The sequence below is a fragment of the Suncus etruscus genome, chromosome 1 (assembly GCF_024139225.1).
Source record: "Suncus etruscus isolate mSunEtr1 chromosome 1, mSunEtr1.pri.cur, whole genome shotgun sequence".
NCBI classification, from domain to species: Eukaryota; Metazoa; Chordata; class Mammalia; order Eulipotyphla; family Soricidae; genus Suncus; species Suncus etruscus.
Window position 1 is genome coordinate 107,137,082 of NC_064848.1, and position 24,426 is coordinate 107,161,507.

The window sequence follows — 24,426 nt, forward strand, 5'->3', positions numbered from 1 at the left end:
ATCATATACACTGCTATTGCCAAAGGAAGAAAAATCAGTAAATTCTGATCCTTTAATCTTACAAAAATGAAAGATTGAAAGTGAATAACTACATTTATCTCTTATATTGATTATAATATTTTATTTTTTATTCAACACAGGGACATCACTTTCCCAAACTCTATATTTTTTCAAAAAAGAAGCTAAATAGTACCATATCCACTTAAATTGAGAGCTTAAGGATTATGTATAATATATTAAGTGTGGTCAATGAGAGTCATTTTTACCCTTAGACCACTCTTCTTTGTAGCCCAAGTACTGAACTTAGTGTTGAGGGACCTCAATATCAAATGAGAGGAAGCCAAATTAGTCCCTTTTTCTTAGTTTATAGATTACATGAGAGCCGTAGATGGATCAAGTCAAATGGTCTCAAGTTTTAATAGGTGATGCCTTATAGTATAAAAAACCAACATGACAAAAGTGATTATTTCAATATTATAGCTGAAATCATTACATTCATTCTGAGATTCTGGTGGATAAACTAAACAACTGATATCTTTTCCCCTTTCCAGATAAGGTTATACGGACAGTAAACACCATATACAAATGATGTGTTTGGGGAAGTTTGCCGGATTTGTAGGAAAGCCAAGCAATGATTTATTTCACATGATGCCTGCGGTACTACAAATCAACCTGTCCACTTGAGAAGTCTCGTTTTCAGCTAGTTGACATAATTCAGAATTGTCAGTGTGACACAAGAGGCCAGCCAGAGAGAACTATTAATTAACCTCATAGAATCATCAGTAAGATCCTGGATAATTAGATCAGCTTATACTATTTAAAAACAGTGAGTATAAGGAGTTCAATAGCAGGTCACCTTCTAGCTTAAGATAGATAAGAATGTAAGACTGAACAGCTTATTCAATAAGGATGTTCACTATCAGAAAAAAGTCTTGGTCTCTTCTTTTAGAATTTCTCTGTTATTTGAAGAGGACCAGATTTCTTACCAAAGTTGGTCTCTCAAATCGATCTATATGATCAAAATGACTTTAAATTACAAAGTTTATATTTTGGGAGGGTAAGTTGAGAGAGGAATGATGAAAAAATATCAGTTTTTTTCAACCTACAAGTGGAATGTCTCCAAGGGCCAATCTTATCATATTCAGATTTTTTGGTAACTTTAGGATAGTGATTGGAAATTTAGATAGTCTTTTGACTCTATGGTAAATCTAAATGACACTAGTTATTAAAAAATCATTGAAATGAATTAAAAGTTCTATAGGAAGCATTTTATGCCCATATTTATTAGCATAAGGCCCATATATAAAGTTAAAGTGGTATGTAAGGCTTTATAAAAAATTGCTTTACTAACCAGGTGATTTACTGTTCTTTAAATGGAACAGTGGTGTTCTTGAATTTGCTGTCTAAAGCAATTAACATGCCATAATTTAATTTTATTAGTGGAATGCATGACCTGTAATGGAGAAAGTTATCGAGGTCCCATGGATCATACAGAATCAGGCAAGATTTGTCAACGTTGGGATCATCAGTCTCCACACCGGCACAAATTCTTACCAGAAAGGTAAGAACACCAAAAGTTGTTATCAATGATTCTCTTTTTGTTTAAAATAAAGTGTAATTTAGGGTCCATGACAAACTGCCATGCAATATCTCTTTTTATGACATTTTCCTGTTTGAAGATGAACATGAAATTTAGAATCCCCTGGATTTTTTTTTAGTACTGTTAGTTGATGGAGTCCAAGATGTTTGAAAATGATAGAGTAAAGGGGAGAGAGAAGATGACACAAATAAATTAGAAGTTGGTTTTTACTGGCTAGATAAAAATTTCAGAAATAGATAGTTCTTAACATAAAGCCATCAGACTGTTACAGAAGTGAATAACAAACAGAAGCTTCCTCTTTCTCTTGAACAGAAATAAGCTCTTTTGGTAATGACCAATTTGACAGCCTGAGCTGTGTGAGGAGACCTAGTTCCACACCAGTCACCTCTTAGAACCATATGCTCAGTTCTTAGGAAAAGAGGGGTCACATGCCTGGCACGGTGATACAGGTCATGCAATAGAAAGGAAATAAAATGTTGATCCAATCATTCTTTTGTGGCTTTATCATGGTGTGTTTTAAAATTGTCAGTCTGGGGAAGTCAGTCAACAACATTTTCCTTACTTCCCTGAAATAAACGTTAAATTTATATAATTAATTAATTTATTAAATCACCGAGCAGTACTTAGTGGTTACTCCTGGCTCTTTGCTCAGGAGTGCTTGGTAGGCTTGGGGGACCATATGGAATACCAAGGGTCAAATTCAGGTCAATCCCGGGGGTTGGCATCTTGCAAGGCAAATGCCCTATCTGCTGTGCTATTGCTACAGCCCAAGTTTTTATTTTAAATGGTTAAAGGTTATATGTCTATTTACTTTAAATCCCAAATTTTATTCATTCCACTTGGCATTATTGTCGATTAAAAAAGTAATAATATATTTTCTTTATTTTAATAATAAGGATTAAACATAAAATAGAGGAAACTGATTATCTATGATTCTTTGAAAATCATTGTTTTGTGTCTTTTTTTCCTTTTTCTGCTACCATTTGTTTGCTTTTTTAAGTAAAATTGCTATCTAGTAATTTTAAGTGGCATGTCTTGTCTTTAAGTGAGAACAGAAAGGGATATGGTAGCAATTAAAATCAACTCACCAATTCATGACTTAATTTAAAGGGAGAGAAAGTGGAATGTTGGAGTTTGTCTCTTGCACTGGTGGTGGAGGGGAGGGCATGACCTAGAGAGGTTCTAGTTCCAAAATTGAGGTCTCATTAGTAACAGAGCTATTGAAACTTAACTTGTAGTTTGAACTTTATGCATGCCTGAAAAGAGGATTTGTTTTGTTAATGACCATGCTACACAAAGTCCTGTTTATGTAATCTGTCCTGAATTGCACCTAATGAGAAGGAGTGTGGTTCAGCTCAGTACTGGTGAACAGGTTCACCACAGTACAGGTGGACCTTACTAGCAAAAGGGATGGTGTTTTAATTCACATGATATGTAAATCCATGAATTTGCTAATTAGAGATTAGTTGCCCATGTAGAGTAAAGAAGAGATACTGTTTCCGCGCAGTTTGTAGGATCTGAGCTAAGCCAGAAATTATTTTGTGACCTAAAAACTGGGTGGTGTTACCAGGCAGATTTACATGACACTTTTCTTGGTGTGGTTTGCAGATATCCTGACAAGGGCTTTGATGATAATTATTGCCGCAATCCTGATGGCAAGCCAAGGCCATGGTGCTATACTCTTGACCCTGACACCCCCTGGGAGTACTGTGCAATTAAAATGTGTGGTAAGTTAAGGTCAAATTTATTGCTTCCTTTTCCTCTCCCAGACTGGATTGTAGCAGGCGATTATTAGTGAGACAGGTTAACAACTATTTTACTTGATGCTTTAATGTGGGTAGGTTTTAATATTTTAAAGAATGCATTAGATAATCCTACTCGGTCTTTTGAATTTTCATAGAGCCATTATTTAAAATATAAACACTCAAGTAAACATATACATGCCCAATATTTATACTTAATTACAAATGCCTAAGCATTTCCATGCTATCAAGAAAAAAAAGAAAAACATCCTCAAATGGGTAAAAAATCAAGGAACACAGCAGCCTGGTATCACTAGGATTGTAAAAGCTAAGACCTTAGATTCTTACCTTCCAATCATTTAACCTTGTACTGCCTTTTCACTTCAGTGACATAAGTGAGCTGTCAACAGACTATGAACTTCTCTTGGCAAATCACAGAAGCTCCAGCAAAAAAATAATAAAATAATAAGTCTAATAGGAGCTATAGTCAGGTTTAATCCTTAAGAGATTGTAGTAATACCCTCTGGATATTTACCATGCAGAAAATTTCTCTTTTATTCCCCCCACCCCTGCCAATTCCAGCCATACTTAGGGCTTACTGCTTGCTCTGTACTCCAGAGTAACACCTGATGCTGTTTGTAGGACCATATTAAGTGGCAAGGAATGAACATAGATGGGCTACATGAAAGACAAATATCTTGCCTACTGTACTATCCCTCCAGTCCCCTCAATTTGACTATTAGCAGTCCTACAATTATCATTTATTCAACTCTCTTGAACTGATCATCAACTCTCTTGAACTGATCATCAATAAGATTTTCTCATTTGCTTTGTGGGATTCCTTTAAATCTGCTTTATTAGCTCTTTCGTTCATGATTAACTTACATTTGTGTTTTTTGTGAAATGATTCTGGCTAATAATTAGAAATAGACTTTAAAAAATTCTATGAATACAAACAGCTGTATGAACATTAAGTAAAAATAAAAAAATGAGCAGACTTAAATACCAAATCCAAAGCCAACGACAACAGAATTGATACCCATTCTACAACATGCTAGACACAGAGGATATCACTTATACTAGCAGCCTGGGGGGCAAAGGAAGGGCCATATGGGATGCATGCTGGGAACAGGGGTGGAGGGAAGACAACATTGGTGGTGGGAATGCCCCTGATTCAATGTCTCTATGTACCTAAAATATTACTATGAAAGATTTGTAATCCACTTTGATCAAAATAAAAATTAAAAAGAAATTCTGTGAATACAGGTTTTTTCCATTCGGATCCTAAAATGCCTTATTTATAGAATTGTATATGTTAGTAATGTTATAAATTACCTGAGTATTATAAAGATAATATTTATAGATAGAAATGTTTAAAGACAAATAATCTATATAAGATCACTATTAATTTTCACAATGATGATTAAGTATAGTTATATTTATATTTTCTTAGAGCAGGGATGAGAAACTTCCTTTGAACAGATATAATTGGGTATTAGTCACATTATAATACTACAAAAGTAAATCTCTTCACTTAGATCTGCTAATAAAAGAAAATGTTTTGTACAACTCAAATAAAATACATTAAAAAGGGATGTGCCTGGCATGTGAAATTGTAGCAGAACCTGGAAAGCTCTCAAAGTGAACACGATGTTCAAGGAAAATTGAATCATTTGCTTGGTCCTTTAAAATAAAAGATGACAGTTTTTACAGATTTTTATAATTAACAAAATTATTTAGAATTATTAGAAATCCCATTACAGTATTTCTCTATAAAAACTGGGTTAGATCCACTCATTGACTTAAAAATCTTGTTGATCATTCTCCAGGGGTCCTCAAACTTTTAAAACAGGGGATCAGTTCACTGTCCCTCAGACCATTGGAGGGTCTGACTATAGTAAAAACAAAACTTATGAACGAATTCTTATGCACACTGCATATATCTTATTTTGCAATGAAGAAACAAAACAGAAACAAATACAGTATGTGGCCTGCGGGCCATAGTTTGAGGACCACTGTTAGGCCATTGTTTTCTTTTGTGTGTGTGCATGTTTGTGTGTGTGTCTGTTTGTGTGTGTGTATTTTATAAGTACAATCATCTCTGAAAATAAATCCAGATTTACACAACCTTTCTTTACATTCATGTTCTCTTGTATATTCATCTTTCAACTGGCAGATATAATGAAAAGTGTAATATGTTGCTTGGTACTTTCCTAAACCAATGTATGGCTACTTTTAGATAATACTGGGAAAGGAAATACAATGTAATGAATGTTACTTTTCCTACTATAAGGTTTTTCTTTTTTATCCAGAGAGGAATTGGTTAGTTGTGCAGTAAATTTACTAACATTATTTAGTTTTGTTTTCTATTGAGAACTGTTTTATGCCTGTGATCTCTCCTACCTAGCTCAGGCAATAATTCAATCACTGTTAAACAAAGTGGAATTAGGGGATATTAAGTTTATAAAATGTTGTTAGAAGTCTGAGCTAAGCCTATGTACTTTAAATTAAAATTAGTATTTTTCCTTCGGTCAGACCTTGTAGTGGGTGCTTGGGGTTAACTCCCATCTCAGTGCTCTGGGGGCAAATGTGGAGCTGGGGATTGAACTGCAGTTGGCCACACACTAGGTAAGCACCATAACTACCCTTTAGTTGATTTCTAACCCAGATAAAAGAACTTTTACTTTTTTTTGAGTTTTAAAAATATTTACAAATATGTTTTTAAAGAACAGTATTTTGTTTATAAAATTACATAAATAAAGCATTGACATCCTAGATTCTGGAAAGCATGAGAGATATTTTAAAAAGACTCTACCAAAATTTTTGGCCTACATGCATAGTAAAACTTACTATTTTAAACCAAGTAATTTGGTGGTATTTTTAATTGTGTATTCATTGACTATTGTTGTATAATAAATTATTAAAACCCCATGGCTTAAAACATCATACATTTATTATCTCCTGGTATCTGTGAGTCAGCACAGGTGTGTTTTCTCTTTAGGATCTCACAGGCTGTGATCAATTCTCACCACACCAGCTGTCACATCTAAGACTATTGCTTCCAAGTTCTCCAGTTGTTGGCAGATTTTAGTTCTTTGCGGTTTCAGTGCTAAAATCCTAAAATCCTAGAGGCAGCCTGATATTTATTATTATATTGCTTTTTTGATAATATGCCATTTATTTCTTCAAGATCAAAGGTTAGCTCTCTACTGCTTTGGGCTACTGATCTTTACAACTCATTGAAACTACTCACCTTCTTATGGTAATTTCTCTTAAAAGCAAATTGATTAAGGACTAGTTAGAACTATAACACTTTCACTTTTGATGTAAATAAAAACTAAACACACACATTCTCTTCCCTATATTTACAAATTCATATCCTGTACAGGTAGAGATTATAAAGGGGCCAAAGTAATTATATAAGGGCCAAAGTGATAGCAGGACAGACAGGTCATTGCTTGATAGAATGCTGACTGAGGTTCATCCCCTGCATCCCATATAGTTTCCCAAGACAGTTAGGAGTAATTCCTCAGTTTTGAATCAGGAGTAACCTCTGAGTACCACCAGGTGTGGACCACCACTTTCCATCCTATACCCCGAAAAAATAAAGAGCATCTCAGTAGTGAAAAATCTTGGGGGTCATATTAGATTTTGTGTATTACATCTATGTTTATACTACCTGGTAGTAACAGAATATTAATTTTTGATATTTTTTGTATCATATAATTTTAGAGTGACCCTTCTTGTTACTTCTTATTAATAACAACTTGTATTTATTCTGATTCTCAATAAATTTAAAGACCATAGTTGATTACTATGAATGTCTTTAATGTGGAAGTTTTTTTTGTTTGTTTGTTTAATAGAATTGAAATTTAGTTGTGCAAGGGTGGTAGTTTGAGTTCATTCTTGAAGTTTTTCTGCCAGAAAGTATGAGCTGATGGTTCAGTGGTTGAACTTAATAGTGTTTAGGGGTCACTACGTTTATACCCAACAGAGCTTATAGTGCCATGTGTTGCCATGAATCACACTCAAGATTTCATATATGCATAGGACATGATTTACCACTTGAAATCTGTCACATGCCATGAAAGATATTTTGTTTGTTTTTGCTTTGTGGGGACCACACTTAGTAGTTTAGAGGGCTTGCTTCTGGTTTTGCAATCAGGGATCACTTCTGGCAGGCGTAGGGGACCACATGGTTATATCTGGTTATATCTGGTGAGCTAATTCTGGTGGTCCTGTACAGGTCAATTAACTTACTGGTTCTACTATACTATCTCTTTGGTTAGAGATTTTTTATAAATCTTATATCATAAGGTAATTGTAATCATTTTTGGAAAATAACAATTACAAGATTTAGTTAATGAATACAAATCTCTTCTCTATAGTCATTATTTTATGTAAGTTTATGAAGCTACATTAGTTTACAACTACATATAAATTTTGGGGGCTGGAGAGATAGTAAAGCAGGTAGCATCATCATACCTAAGAGCAGAGCCAGGAATAAGCACTGAGCATTAGTGACTGTACCCCACCTCCTAAAATAAGCAAGGAAAAATATATATGGGCTTCAGGTAGACAGATTATATAATAATCTTAGTATATGAAAATAATTTTTGATCCATTGTATTTTGATGGTTAGGGGTTATTCCTGTCTCTGCATTCAGGAATCACTCCAGGCAGTGTTTGGGAGACCATCAAGATATTGGGGAGCATATTTGGGTCAACCATGTTCAAGGCAAGTGCCTACCTGCTGTACTGTCTCTTTGGTTCTTGAACTTCTATATATTTCACATTACCATCTTTGCTAAACAGCTAATTTTGATGCTTTATTTTTTTTTTAATATAATTTTTATTTTGATCATAGTGGCTTACATATTGTTGACAATAATATTTTAGGTACATATTTACATAAAATCAGGGGGGATTCCCATCCCCAAATTGTCCTCCCTACACCCCCGTTTCTGTCTTACCTCCCATTTCCTCTTCCCTCACCCCCAGGGCGGCTAGAATATGTGGTCCCCTCTGTCTCTAACCAACTACTTAGTAGTCTTGCATCAGTTTGGTCTTGATGCCTCCCTTATTTCCCCCTCTAAGTAGGGGCAGGGGTAGCTAGTTCAAGTTGCGTGGTTTTGCTTGAAAAAGAGAAAATAAATAAACCGGGGTAAGAGTTTAATACCCCGAAAATGGGCAGAATCCTTCTAGAGGTTCTCATCATCGATTTGGGAAATGAAGGAGAAAAAGAAGTTGAAACACTCCACCAGTACCAAAAGAAGTGTCAAATATCCAGTGAGGACTCCAGCTATAACGATAAGCACCACAAAAAAAACAGATAAAAAACAAACCAAAACAAACTAAAAACAAACACAAACAAACAAAAAACACGCCGTGGTCTTGAAATAAGAAACATGGCGTAGCACATAACGAAAGAAAAGAAAGGAAGAGAAAGAAAAGAAGAAAAAAAAAAAAAGAATAATTGGGGCCAACAATTTCAATAATCACATCCAAACTGAGGAATCGACCAAAATAGCTAGGTAAATAAAAATAATAATAACAATAATAAATGAAGGTAAGATATATATATATATATATATATATATATATATATATATATATATATATATACATAACCAAGGTTTTGTGTTTTTTGTATTTTTTTTTTCCCTCCTGCCCTGGCACAGTAAATATTGGGGTCATTCGAAAAGGAATTCACTTGCCCTATAAGATATGGGGTTTCTCCGTCCTTGGAGTATACTGTCATGGAATCAGCTCTAGTCTTTGCTCAGGATCATTACTCTCCAGGTTGTGGGTTTTTTTTTTTTTTTTTTTTTTTTTTGGTGTGTGGAAGGCTTCTGCTCTGTCCAGTGTGATACCGTCAGAGCTCTGTGTTTAGCAGTCCCAGTATCTGTACATATCCTGAGGTGGGACTTATGGTGAAGTCAGTCTTTGTGAATCTAGAGGTTCTGTTACCTCAGTGCCATTTTAATCCATCTTCTGTGGTTGGTGATCTTGGTCTTTGCGCTGAACCTAGGAAGGCATCTAGGATAGCGTCTTTCTTTGTTCTTCCAGAAGCCCCTTTCCGTTACAATTGTCTCTGCCGGACCTTTGGGACTGGGGATCATGCTTATTGTGCAGGTCTTAGTTCAAACCCTAGACTAGGGCTTTTTTATTGGTCCCAGATGCTTTATTTTTTTAAATATTTTATTTAAACACCTTGATTACAAACATTATTGTGGTTGGGTTTCAGTTCATGCAAAGAACACCCCCCATCACCAGTGCAACATTCCCATCACCAATGTCACAAATATCCCTCCTCCCCACCCCACCCCTGCCTGTATTCTAGACAGGCTTTCTATATCCCCCATATATTCTCTTTGTTAGGGTAGTTCTCAATGTAGTTATTTTTCCTAACTAAACTCATCACTCTTTGTGGTGAGCTTCAAGTCGTGAGCTGGAACTTCCAGCCCTCCTCTCTTTTGTCTCTGAAAATTATTGCAAGAGTGTCTTTCATTTTTCTTAAAACCCATAGATGAGTGAGACCATTCTGCATCATTCTCTCTCTCTCTCTGACTTATTTCACTCAGCATAATAGAGTCCATGGACATCCATGTATAGGAAAATTTTATGACTTCATCTCTTCTGACGGCTGCATAATATTCCATTGTATATAAGTACCACAGTTTTTTTAGTCATTCATCTGTTGAGGGGCATATTGGATGTTTCCAGTGTCTTGCTATGGTGAATAGTGCTGCAATGAATATAGGTATAAGGAAGGGATTTTTGTATTTTTTGTGTGTGTGTGTGTGTTCCTAGGGTATATTCCTAGGAGTGGTATAGCTGGATCATATGAGAGCTCAATTTCCAGTTTTTGGAGAAATCTCCATATCACTTTCCATAAAGGTTGGACTAGACATATGCAAATGTTGCACGTAATACATATATGTGTATGCAAATATGCACATGTGTTTGTGTAACGAAGTAACAAGACATCAATGTCTATCTTGAGAAAAGTACAGATACTTTTAGCAATTCGTTAATGCACAGCCCTGTATTGTTAACTATAATCCCCATGCTTTAGAAAAGATCTGCAGAATTCATTCATTATACCTACCTGTAAAATTTGATACATTAATAATACTCCAGTTTAAAACAATAATATTTTATTGCTAAGTTCTCTTTTTGCTGTTTGCTCCCTCTTTGCCTATCCCCTCATTCATACAACAATGTCTTCACTCTTTAGCTACAAACATAATTGTATTTGGATGTTGGGTTATATGCTTTGGAAACTGGAGCCCTGGGTTAAATCTGTGGCAATCTACAGTTCTCCAAGCACCTCTGGGAGTGACTCTCCAGCTGGAAGTACCCCCTTGAACACTATCAGGTGTTTCAAACAAAATAAAAAAGGGCAAGGGTAAAGTAATTGCATTTGGAAATAGAATTTTTAGGGTGTACAGCTGAATGAGATCATAATGGGGGAGTCTTAGTCTAATAGGAGTAATGGGCCAAAGGATAAGATCTTTGTCTTCTTCACCTTCAGAAGTATCTTACATCCCAAACGAGTATAAAGAACTTTCACTATGAACCAGATTGTTTGGCTCCTTGGTCTTGGAGTACCCAGTCTCAGTACTGTGTGAAAAGGCATTTCTGTTGTTCTCCATGTTTTTCAAATATTTTGCCCATTTAGAGTGTCTGCTGATGGGCAGTTGAAACTCATTGATTTAAGCAATCCAATTTCTGATACTTTATTATTTAATTTCAAATTTACTAATGCAAGTTGTCATTGATAATAAAGAAAATAAAATTGACTTTCTAGAAACAAACTGTACGTTAGTGTATTTTAATATTTGTTTATATATTAGAAGCATTATTTTAATACATCATTATTTTTTAAAGAAAACTGACCTAGTTTTAGCATTTCATTAGTTCACCCAAGGTCTCAAAGATTTATAAAAACTATCTTATTGTTTTCTGAGTAAGGATAACAGTGTCATTAATACCATTTCTAAGTGAAAAGTCTTATATGTGAAAGTACTTTTCAAATCATCTTCTAAGAAATAAGGGTATAGAGTAGAAAACCTTTCATGAAAGTCTTTTATCCTGGGCATTTTTTACCTGAAAAAGACTTTGATAAGTCCAAGAAAAAGTTTCATATAGGAATATAAGTTCACATGGCAAACAAACGTGTAAGCAATTTGAAGTTTACACTGCAAAGTTTACAAAGTTTACACTGAAGTTTATACTGCTTTCCCATATCAATTTTAAAACAGGAACCCATTAAAATTTACATTGAGTGTGATTTTGCCCTTTGTGGCTCCCAAAGTGTAAGACTGCTGTTGAAAAAGCTTTATACACTGTTCTCAATCTTCACGGGACCATTATAAATTAAATCCTAAATTTCAAGTACTCTTCAGTAGCTGAGAATAACTGTTTTTTTTGTTTTTGTTTTTGTTTTTGTTTTGTTTTGTTTTTTAAGTCAAGGGGCTGGTGAGGTGGCGCTAGAGGTAAGGTGTCTGCCTTGCAAGCCAAGCGCTAGCCAAAGAAGGACAACGGTTTGATCCCCGGCGTCCCATATGGTTCTCCGAAGCCAGGGGCAATTTCTGAGCTTTTAGCCAGGAGTAACCCCTGAGCATCAAACAGGTGTGGCCTCAAAAACCAAAAAAAAAAAAAAAAAAAAAAAAAATCAAGTATTTTTAATGACATCTGTAGCATCTTGTTCTTAGCTTTAGGAAAAACAATGGTAATGACTTATCAACACTCAGAAACCTAGATACTTTTTGGAAGGGAATCAGAAGATAAGAATTTACTTATTAACGTAGAGCTTGCCTAACTCTGGCTGTACTTGTGCACTCGGCCTTTCCAGCTCATATGCTTCAGGATTTAGGGGTCTCTGCAAAAATGTGACTAGCTTTCACAAAATAAAAAACACAATACTTTCATTACTATTAATCTTAGTATTTTCAGGTAGGAGATATTTGTCCCAAGAAGTAAATACTTGTTAAACTTTGTTTCTAATAACTAAAAAATGTGAAATTAAAATTTTCTACGAAGCATCTTAGCAGAAAACTACACAACCACATAAAACAAAGGAATTAAAGGACTAAGGATATTCACTGTATTTGGTAGTGTTAGAATAGTATACTGAAAATTTCCAACATCAAAGTTTCTCCTAAAAGCACTTTAAACAGAAAACTTAGTGTCAGTCATTAAAGAAACATTCCTTCCTCATAAAATACTGAGGATCATATAAATCTCTACATCAGTCCCTAAAACAGTGCTTCTCAATTATTTTCTGTCATGCCCCCCTTAGGAAGAAGAAAACACTCTTCGTGCCCCCTGCGTGACTGTAAATAATATCTTTATTAAAAAAAAAACTTTAACCTGCAAAACAAAAATATATAAAATAATTTGAGCTGATTTTTTAATCAGAGGTGATGTCTGGACTAATGGCTACAATGAGCACGTTTTGCAATGCATAGCTTTTCGAAGCGGGGTTTGAAGCAGCATACAGCAACTCTCAGCTCCAGAGACATAAACACGGGGCTTAGCTTGTGATGGCAGCGTTTGCTGATGTCAAATGTGCTCCCATTTACGGGAGGGTGTGTGGGGGGGTGGGGTTGCTCCACTACTTGAGAAGTACTGCCCTAAAAGAATGGTCAGTAATAGTACTCCTGGCAGAATGTTTTATTGGTGAGGAACTCCCAGCAGAGTCTTGGCACTTTTCAGTATTTGTAGATGTAGCATTTTAAAAACGTGTTTTGGCTAAATTTGATTAGATTCCCTGGTACTCAGGGATGTTTCTGTGCTTTACTAGGACTTTCCCTGGCCACGATGACTTTTCTTTTCTTTTCTTTTTTGGGGGGCACACCCGTTTGACTCCCGGCTATGCGCTCAGAAATCGCTCCTGGCTTGGGGGGACCATATGGGACACTGGGGGATCGAACCGCCGTCTGTCCTAGGCTAGCGCTTGCGAGGCAGATGCCTTATCTCTAGCGCCATGGCTCTGGCCCCACAATGACTTTTCAAAACTGTACCTTAGTCTGCTGATTACTAAAATATTACTCAAAAAATGTAGTTTTTCAACATCTAATAATTCTTTCCACATCGGTTGTCATGGGCCATTTGCTTTGGTTTTGCACTCAGTTTTGATATTTATTCAGTATGGCAGCAAAAGGAGTCTATTTTATTGAAATTCAGGAATAACTCATCATTTGAGCAGTAAGTATGCATGTGGGCAGCGAAGATCATACATTTATATCACACTTAAATGTCTCTGGACAAATCATTCATCAGAATTCTCATCTGATAATATTTATTAAACAGCTGCATGAAGTGTAATAACTCTTGTAACACTTATTTATGGATTAAACACGAGTCACCTTATCATACTAATATATCTTTATTTGTCTTCATTATTTTTTCTAAGCTTTGTTAACACAGTATGTAGGTTTCGTTTATAGGGTCATTTCTAGCACCAGAATGTTAGTTGTCATAAATATAGTTGCACTAACCATAGAGGGACTTTTTGTAATTAAAATTACTAGCTGAATGCTATTATTTTATAGTTAAAAATCAAAGTATTTCCACTGAAATACTTGTGTTTGAAACACACAAACACAAGGAAAAGTAAACTGTCATTTGAGATTAGACATGCTAAAGTTATTACTGTTTCTTAAAATAAAAGACAAAATATAAAAGTTTATACATATATATTATATATATTGGTTTTTGGGTCACACACGGTGAAGCTCAGGGGTTACTCCTGGCTATGGGCTCAGAAATTGCTCATGGCTCAGAAACACCATATGGGACATCCGGGGATGAACTGAGGTCCGTTCTGGGTCAGCTGTGTGCAAGGCAAGTGCCCTACCCTGCTGCGCTACTGCTCTCAAGTTTTATAATTTTTATAGTGATTTTTTAGTTTTTGGACTATGATAGTTCAAGTTTTAATAGAATGCCCTAATGGGGAGTTATCTACTTTATAGTAATAATTACAATCTATGATTAAGGTCTTAGGAAATTTTATTTATTCTTCCAATAGTTGTATAGTTAATGTGAAGTAATAATCTGCATTCAGTAATTATGGGAGTTTCAAAAGGTTTTAATTTTTACCTCAGAATTTGGATCTATTAAGTAAATCAAACTGTGTAAGTACTAAATTATGGCTTTTATTAAGCATTTTGACTTAATTTGTTTTTAAATGAATGTCTAATAGCTGCATGTTTTATATCAAAATTGTATTTAAAATAAACTAATAAAAGTTTAGGAGATGAATCTTTTCAATATAATGATTTGAATTATGAATGAGAGAGGTTTTTTTTTTTCCTTTTTTTTTCCTTTTCTTTTATTTTCTTTCCTTTTGGGCCACACACTGTGGTGCTCAGAGCATACTCCTGGCTCTGCACTCAGAAATTGCTGCTGGGAGGCTCGGGGAACCATATGGGATGCTGGGGATCGAACCCGAGTCTGTCCCTGGGTTCGTTCCAGGTTGGCAGCATGCAAGGCAAATGCCTTACCGCTATGCTATTGCTCCAACCCCAGAATTATGTGTTTTCTGATATTACTTTTTTTTAATTTTTATTTTGACCAAAGTAAGATTTCAAATCTTTCACAGTAATATTTTAGGTACATAGCGGACATTGAATCAGGGGCATTCCAACCACCAATGTTGTCCTTCCTCCACTCCTGTTCCCAGCATGCATCCCATATTTCCCCTCCTTTACCCCCAGGGACTGCTAGTATAATGGTTCCCTCTGTGTTTAGCTTTTTGTAGATTCAGTATCGATTCTATTGTCATTGGTTTTAGATTTGGTATTTAAGTCTGATCATTTTTTATTTCTACTTAATGTTCATATGACTGTTTGTTCTTGGTACCCTCCATTATTTCCCCCTCAATTTGTGAGGCAGAACAAGATGGTTCAATTTATGTGATTCTGTTTGAAGGAAAGAAAAATAATATAAAAATAAAATGGGTGGTAAAAATCAAACAAGCAGGAAGTCCTTCTAAAGGCTATAAATATCAATTTAAGAGTAGAAAGGGAAAAGCGAAGAAAAAACAACAACAATACTAAAAAAATTTTTTTTAAGGTCAAGCAAAAAACTAGAAAAGCACCACACAGCAATAAAGAAAACAATCACACAATAACCATGGTTCTGAAATAAAAACAAAACAAAGTACACACAAAAAATAACCTTCATGGGAAAATAAACAACAAACAACAAAATAACAAAACCCTAAAAATATTCATTTGTTCTTCTCTCTCTCTCTCTCTCTCTCTCTCTCTCTCTCTCTCTCTCTCTCTCTCTCTCTCTCTCTCTCTCTCTCTCTCTCTCTCTCCCCTCTCTCTTTTGCATAGGCACAGTAAATATTGGAGAGATTAGAAAGGAATTTCCCTTGGCCTAAGAGATACAGGGTTTCTCCAGCCTTGAAATATACTGTCATGGGAATAACTACAGGCTCTGTACATGTTCTTTTACTCTCCCCTAAGTCCTTTTATGGTGTCTGGAAACTTTCTGCTCCATCGTGGATGATAAAATCATGCCTCTGTAACTAGAGATCTTTCTTGGTATTTGTACAGATCAAAGGATGGAGCCTAGGAAGGAGTCTTTTTTTTATATATGGTTCTAGGTGTTCTGTTCCATCCCTGTTGTTTTAATCAGTCATCTGTAGTTGGTGGTCTTGATTTTGTTCTGATTCTAGGATGAAGCATAGGATAAAGTCTTTCATTATGTTTCCAGAAGATCTGCTCAGTTGCAGTTGTCTCAGTCAGACCTCTGGAATTAGAGATCTTGGTTGTTGTACAGATCGTAGACCAAGGCCTAGACTAGGGCCTTTTTTATTGGTCCCAGGATAAGTTCTGCTCACTCATGGTTGTCACAGTCAGTCTTCTGTAGATAATGAACTTGGCTTTTGTTTTTAAAGTGAAAATCTAGGGCCTGAGCAAAATAGTTTAGTGATGAATGTATAGTATATATAGTATAGTGGGACAAAGGGTGTTTGTCCCATATGTGCCCGATCCTGGCATTCCATACGGTCCTCTGAGTCTGCCAGGAGTAATTCCTGAGTACAGAACAAGGAGTAACCTCAGAGCACCATTGTGTGTGCCCCTCAAAAACAAAACAAAATGAAACAAAAACAAAAAATAAAAATATAACAAATATAAAAATGAAAAGCTTTCAATAAATGTTATTGATTTTTTTTTGTAATTGCTATGCAAAATCTAGCATTTCATTTAGGAGGCTGGACAATAGTACAGCAGGTAGGGGTAGGGGGTTTGCCTTTCCTGTCTTCCACTCGGGTTCGATCCCCACCATTTCATATGATCTCCCGAGCTTGCCAGGAATAATTTCTGAGCACAGAACCAGATGTAACGCCTGGGTGCCATTGTGTGTGCACCCCCCAAATAAAAGCATTCCGTTAAAGGGAATGGAATATTAAAGTTTTCAAGGATTAATAAGCAGACATTCTTGTTATTTTAAAGTAAGTCAGTGGTAATTGATCTTTACTTTGATTTACTGTTTTAGTAATATTTGAATCTGTTCTCTCGTGGCCATTTGCTATTAAATTAGGAAAATGTCTATTTTTTATTATATATTCATTTTGTTATTCCTTTTAATATTTTTGATTATCATATGGCTGTCAAATATTTGATCATGCTTAAATGTCATTTTACTTGTTTTTCATTTTTAATATTTAGCAAATTATACTAGTGTTCAAAAGCACATTATAATTATCACTGATGGGCTCAACTGAATTTGCTTCTCAGTGAGATATGGGCCCATAATTACTTTAAAGTGGATTGGATTGGCATTGAGACTCATCACAAATTTTTCTTTTGGTCACTTGGCTACGTGTTGACAGAGTAAGATTCATTCAGCATCCTTAAGAGAATGGATAAGCTATAAACAATTTTTCTCTCTCTTCTCTCTCTTACAGTCTCTCTCTCCTTCTCTCTCTAGCACACACACTCACATACACACATACATACATACATACATACATACATACATACATACATACATACATGAAAGTTAGAAAACTGAAATGCCTAACAGAATTCAAGAGATAAATGGAAGTAATTTTGTATGGCTGTCTGATTTCTTCCCTGCTTCTCATGTCTTGACTCAGACCTCAGGTCATAGATTTACTGTGCAGGAGCACATTCCCAAGGAATAAATAAAGCAAAACAGGTCTTTTGAAAGTTAAAATTAAAAATAAACGAAAAAAGTAAATAAAATTTAAAATCAGGGACATACTGTGCAAAGTGTTTGTCTTTTTCAAAACTAACCTGATTAAAGTCCCAGTATCACATATGGCTCATGGAACCCAATAAAAGAGGTTCCTGAATGCAGAGCTAGTTCTACAGACCTGTTTTGACCCCCCAAAGAGAAACAAACAAAAAATTTTAAATTTATTACTTGATAGAATCCTAGAGATAATTACCTGTTTTGTAGCTAAATATAAAATGTAATTACAAGGCTTGACCATTTAGTTACCTTAGAGTTGTCAATCTTTAAATACTCTTCTTACCCACGGTCCAAGAGTCTTATAAAATCATAGCAGTTAACTCCAGTTATATGATAGTTTAGTACCCTTTGTTTTGGTGAATCAGAGTCCTAGGTTTATAAAATCCGTCTTATTTTATATTCATAAAAAGCTTTTAGGTGACATTAAAATTATAAAGGAGATTGCATGGAGATCAGGATACATCTTTTGAACAAGAAAATGTGACTCCCAGCACCATATGCGCCCCCCCCCCCCCAATACTACTAGATACAGCTTTGATGATGGCTAAGCACTCCCAGGCCTACATCCTTGGGCCCTAGCATTAAACTTTCTGGACTAGATAGTCTAGTATTTCTAGGAATGATGCCTCAAATTTCTGATTTGGAGGCCTTCAAAATTAAAAGATTTATTAATCATCAATAAGTTTTTACATGTAAGACTTGTAAGCCCAGTATATTTTATTTCTACAAAATTGGTTATATAAGAATATGATAATATATATTATATTGTATATACTAATGCAAATTAACCTAAGACATCGGTTCTCAATGACAGTTTTATGGGTCAGTTGCTTGCCATTTTCTTTCTCTATTTTAATTTCCTTTTGATTTTGAACATTTCTGAACAACATTTTTCTTCACTCTAACGAAGACAGAAGAAACTAAAATACATTGACAATGAACTGAAGAAAAGGCGCTGAAGACAATTTATGGAAATCTATATGTACAATGTATTTGGAATGGTTATCTCTTTGTATTTCACATCGATTTATAGAAAAATTCTAAACTGCAGTTTTATCTGTAAGGAAGACATTCATTACGTGGGGCTGGAATGGTGGCACAGTGATAGGGTGTTTGCCTTGCAAGTGACTGACCTAGAACAAACCATGGTTCTCCCTTGGTGTCCCATATGGTCCCCCAAGCCAGGAGCAATATATGAGAGCATAGCCAGGAGTAAACCATGAGCGTCACCATGTGTGGATTAAAAAAAAAAAAGACAAACAAAAAAAGGAAATTTATTAAAGAAACTTGTACATGCAGAAGGAAAGGATTCATATTATTAAATATAGAATAGTTTTCAGACATCTCTCACTTTTTATGACACACCTGACTTTGACTCCTTCCTTAGAAAAATATACAGCTAGTAAGGAAAGAATAAATCAAAGACATTCAAATATTAAATTGCCATAGAGGATATCAACTAGAATTTTATCCAGTGACATCTTGTATGACCATTTAGACTATGGAGATAACTGAAACTTAGTAATATTAGTTTCACACTGTTGAAGTATAAATATTTTTATGTGTGGTCTGAAAATATATGAATTTAAGTTTCTCCAAAATATTAAAACATATAACAGAATGTTCAAAGTTAAAATTTTGCTTAAGAAAAAATGAACAAAAAATAATTCGAAAAGTTGTGTTGGAAGTTTAATTCTGCACTTTTTTAACTTTGAATTCTTTGACCTTTAGTTCTTATGATAACACTGAAGTTGGACTAGAATAAAACAAGAAATGAGTTTCCTTAGGAGCGAACATTTTGTCTTTTTAACAAGAGCTACTAATTAGAAAGAAAAAAATAACATTAGCATCAAATAAGCTTAAGAGCCTAGGAAATTTATGTAACGTTTTATATATTTAATCATTTAAGAATTATTATCAATTCACTTTAGAAACATTGCATATTCAGTATATATGTTCTAGTGGGAAACAAGGGTAAAATGCTCTAATTTTATTTTAAGAATAATATGTCTGGGCTGAAGTGGGTAAGGCATTTGTTCTGCATGTGGCCAACCTGGATTCAATGTTGATATTCTATATGGTTCCCTGAACCTGCCAAGAGTGATCCCTGGTGTAGAGCCAGGAGTAACCCCTGTTCACTACCAGATATGATTCAACCTCCCTCTCCCCTCCTCCCCAAAAGAATAAGCTACTTCTGTGTTTTGAATAAAATTGGAGTGTCAGGAAAGTTAAAAGAGTGATTACCATCCTTGCCCCAAATACATTTAAAAAGTAGAAATAAAATTGGATATAGTATAATGGCAAATTTTTGATAATTTAAACTAACCTTAATTTTATTTACTTTGCTATTTTTAAAGAGTCCACATCTAGCAGTGCAGGCTATTTCTGGTGATAAGCATCCTGCAGTAAAGAGCTTGGTCCTGGAAGTGCTTGGGGGCTTTGAGCCTCACCCCAAGGTGCTTCATGAAGTATTAATTTACAGTTGTGTTCTTTTGCTGAGTATACTCATGGGTGGCAAATGCTCAACCACTTGAGTTGTCTCACTGTTTCCTAATATTTTATGAGCGAATTTGAAGCATAGTGTTTTAAAACTTCCCATTTTGTTTTTTTATGAATATTTTTTATTTTATTTTTAAATGTCTGAGTTTTTTTGAGGTGATACACAGAAAGCTTTTTTTTATTAATAATTTTTTATTGTGACCAAAGTGAATTACAGATTTAAATTTTGTTTTGTTTTTGTTTGTTTGTTTTTGGGTCACACCCGGCAGTGCTCAGGGATTACTCCTGGCTCTATGCTCAGAAATTGCTCCTGGCAGGCTCAGGGAACCATATGAGATACCAGGATATGAACCACCATCCTTCTGCATGAAAGGCAAATGCCTTACCTCCATGCTATCTCTCCGGCCCTGTTAAATATGTTTTTTTAATAAAATATATGTATGGTAATATTGGAACTTTAACAAGTAGAGAAACTTTACAAGTAATTTTAACTGAATCACTAAGTACACAGATTTTGGTATATCAAGTACCAATAAATAAGAGTTTTTCAAACTTGTCTAGATAAAGATAAAATAGAAAACTCTTACAAGTGGAAAGATTTATAGTTTGCAATTATTATATGATCATATTTAACTTGAGTGGCATGAACATAATAACAATTTTTTTTTATTCTTCTCAATTAAAAAACTTACATGGTAGAAACTTTGGTAATACCAATGGACCCTAAGGAGTAGATGAAAATATATTATTTAAGTTTATATTTCTTTTTGCCAATAGCTCACAGTACTGTGAATGACACAGATGTTCCTATGGAAACAACTGATTGCATTCAAGGTCAAGGAGAAGGTTATCGGGGAATCATTAATACCATCTGGAATGGAATCCCATGTCAGCGTTGGGATTCCCAGTATCCTCACCAGCATGACATTACTCCTGAAAATTTCAAGTGCAAGTGAGTTAATGGGGCTAATATAAAATCTCTGTAGAACCTGGGGAAAATGAGAATTAATTCTTTCAGAAATCTTTAAAATATTGGCTTTCAAAGGACAACCCAAAGTTAAAAAAAAGGTTCACGCACCCAGAGATTTTGTCAAGTTGCATGGACTAAACCCACAGTCTTCTATATGTAAGGTTTATATATTCTGTTGCTGAGCTAAATCCTTAGCTCTGTAATTTTTTGCCTGAGAATACTGACAGTCTCAGGTTGTCAGGCCTGACTAGGTTCAGAAACTCATTTTCTTACTCTCTTTTAATCAATGTTGAGAGTCAAAACTTGAGCCTTGTACATACAAGACATGTGTTCTACCATTGTGTGACATTACCAAATCCCAAGATCATGATTCCTTACATCTGAAATTTTAACTTCAGACTTGTATTTCTTTAGTAAGCACTGTATGGATTTTGATTTAATTTATGGTACCATAATTTGTGTAGCATTTCAAGGTTTCTGATTATAGTGCATGTAGTAAATAAACCAATTTATAATAACAATAACCAGGCAAGTTTTAAATAGTGACTTCTTAATTTGGTATATATAATCGGCTTTTAATAAGAAAGATTAACATCTCAGGATGGAGAACTATCAGAACTATTTGGCTTATCCATTGGAAAGGGAGATAACTTGTAATTGTTTTGTTTTGCTTAGCTGTTTCCCAATATTTACTTCGATAGTAAATTTCTTTTTAATTTTACATAAGAACAAACATTAAATGACATTCTGGGTTTATTTTCCTCATTGTATTCACAGCATACTTTCTTCAGCAATAAAATTATAGAAATCAAACATTTGTTAATGAAGACAAATGAGAGATTGCCATTGCATTTTCTATTAACTTCAAATGGCAGGTATTCTTAAATAAGAATTCCTGTATGTTAAAAATCCAATGATATTCATTTGTATGGAAAAATGATCATAGCTAGCCTTTTGGTTCATATACTTAATAGTTGAAATGTAATTATCAATAGTTTACCTGTGTCATTTTACCAGAATTAAAGCTATTCTTTTTTAATTTAGTGTCATAGAAAAACAAACAATACTCAAATATAAAAAAGAAAAATTGGGCAGTGTGATAAAAATCTATGTAACTCTATGTAACATTTTTATCAGAGTACTAAAATATTTATTATCTGTTCTTTAGTAGAGAATAGTATGCTGGTAAACTATAAAGCTATATTTTCCATAATCCTTAGATTTCTTACAAATGATGTCACTTTTAAACACTAGAACTATGAAACACTTCCTTGATGAATCCACATAAATCATATACTTCTCTCAATTTGTCTAAACAATTGTAAGTAATACTCTTCAAGGGAAGACAAATAAATTATGTGGACAAATTTTATTCTTCATTCTTGTTTAATATAGATTAATGAAGTGTTTGAAGATAATAGGTTTTAAAATAGATTTATAACTTCAAAGATAGTAAGAGATCTTCTGGAGTCTATACTTTACATGTGGGAACCCAGTTTTGATATCTGCTTCCCATGGTTCTATGAATAACACCTAATCACCAACCTGGGAGTAGGCATGGAAAAGTACTATCAAATATATCTCTCACCTAATATACATTAAATGAGATTTATACAAAGGTTTTTGATAACTTTAGATATTTATTTTGCTATGTTGCCTTAAGTTATCAACAAATTTACTATGCTATTATTAACAAAGTTATCAGTGAAATTATTATCAACAAAATTATCAACAAAACTACTATGCTATTATCCATTAAAATATAAGATTGTGTAAATTTTATATACAATTAATTACACAAATTTTATATTCAAATTTAAAATTTAGTTAATACTAGTTTGTTAAAATAAATTAAAAAACATTTTTTTAGATCAATGAGGAGTACAAGTCTTTCATGGTTGTATTTAAGGCACATAGTGACAGTGATTTAGGACCATTCCCACCACCAGTGCTACCCTTCCTCCACCAGAGTTTGCAGTATGCTTCACCCTTAGCCCCCTGGTCTACCAGTGTAACAGGTCCATTTTGTGTTTAGTTTGTTATGGTTTGGGCCACTTGATTCTATTGTCATTGACTTTGGCTTGGGTATTTAGATCTGATTCCCCTACTCCCCCTCCCCCACATACTCAATGTTCCTGAGACCACTTGGCCCCTGGGTCCCATCTAAATTTTTTTTCTTTTCTCAATTTGTAGGAAGACATAGAAATATGAGGCAGAACAAAATGATTCATGTTCTAAGATTCTGTTGAAAATGGCAGAAGCCCTTATCTTGAAGATATAAATAAAATTAAAGAAGACTGGGGCCAGTGAGTTAGCATAACAGTAGGACAATTGCCTTGTGTGTGGCCTACTAGAGACAGACCCTGTTTCCATCCCTGGCGTCTCTTATGGTCCCCCCCAGCCTGGAGCAATTTCTATTTCTGAGCGTAGAGACAGGAGTAACCCCTGAGCTCCCAGTAACCCCTGGAGTGGCCCAAAATCCAAAATCAAAACAAAACAAAGCAAAATTAAAAGAAGGAAAAAAAGGAAGAAGCAGATGTAGCTTTTTTTTTTTTTTTTTTTTGGTATTGGCACAGTAAACGTTGGGGGAATTTAGAAAGGAAATTCCCTTGGCTTAAGAGATACAGAGTGACTCCTTCCATGAAGCATACTGTAATAATATTGACTACATGCTCCAGACATGTTAGTTGTCCAACTCCAAGGTCTTTATCGTCCCAGGAAACGTTCTGCTCAGTAGTGCTTGTCCTATTCAATCTTCTGTAGAGATCTTGGTTTTCACAGATCCTAGAATGGAGTGTCTTCTGATTTCATCTCTTAGGTGTTAAGGTAGGGCAACCTAATTCTATATACAATTAAGTACACAATTTTTATATTGACCAAATTAAAAACTTTAGTTAATAGTAGTTTGTTAAAATAAATTTTCTAGTCAGCATTTTTTTTATGAATGGATAGTTTTTGTACAATGGTCTTAACTACTGGCAATCTATATTCTCACAACCATCAATGACATAACTTGTATCAGGACTTGTTTAACTAAATAGTATATTTGATTTAGTCATAAACCAAATCCAACTTTCTTTCTTAGATCATTTTCATTTTCTAATAGACCTTTGGCTTTAAAAATCAGTCTTTCTAGTAAATCTAAATAATACAACTACAAATTGTTCATAATATTTAATATTAATGTTATTTATTATGAAGAGATTTGTGGATAAAAATGTTAGCTTCAAATCAGAGCATATTAGGATAATAAATCACTAAATACATTTTATTTAATGTAAACTTTATATTAGGTTAAGTGCCTTTAACATAGGGCATTAATATAGAACGCCTTCCACCCTCTCTACCTCCTTTCTTTCTTTCTTTCTTTC

General features: G+C 34.5%; 1 protein-coding gene across 2 annotated transcripts in view; it reads left to right on the forward strand.

Annotated features, from left to right (window-relative positions):
• HGF (hepatocyte growth factor) overlaps window positions 1-24,426 on the forward strand; it is an 83,663-nt gene that overhangs the window by 28,477 nt on the left and 30,760 nt on the right. For both annotated transcript variants that reach the window (XM_049772808.1, XM_049772809.1), the window contains exons 6-8: window positions 1,441-1,561; window positions 3,209-3,327; window positions 20,863-21,037. In XM_049772808.1, coding sequence (XP_049628765.1) covers window positions 1,441-1,561; window positions 3,209-3,327; window positions 20,863-21,037 — 415 coding nt within the window. The remainder of the gene's footprint in view (window positions 1-1,440; window positions 1,562-3,208; window positions 3,328-20,862; window positions 21,038-24,426) is intronic.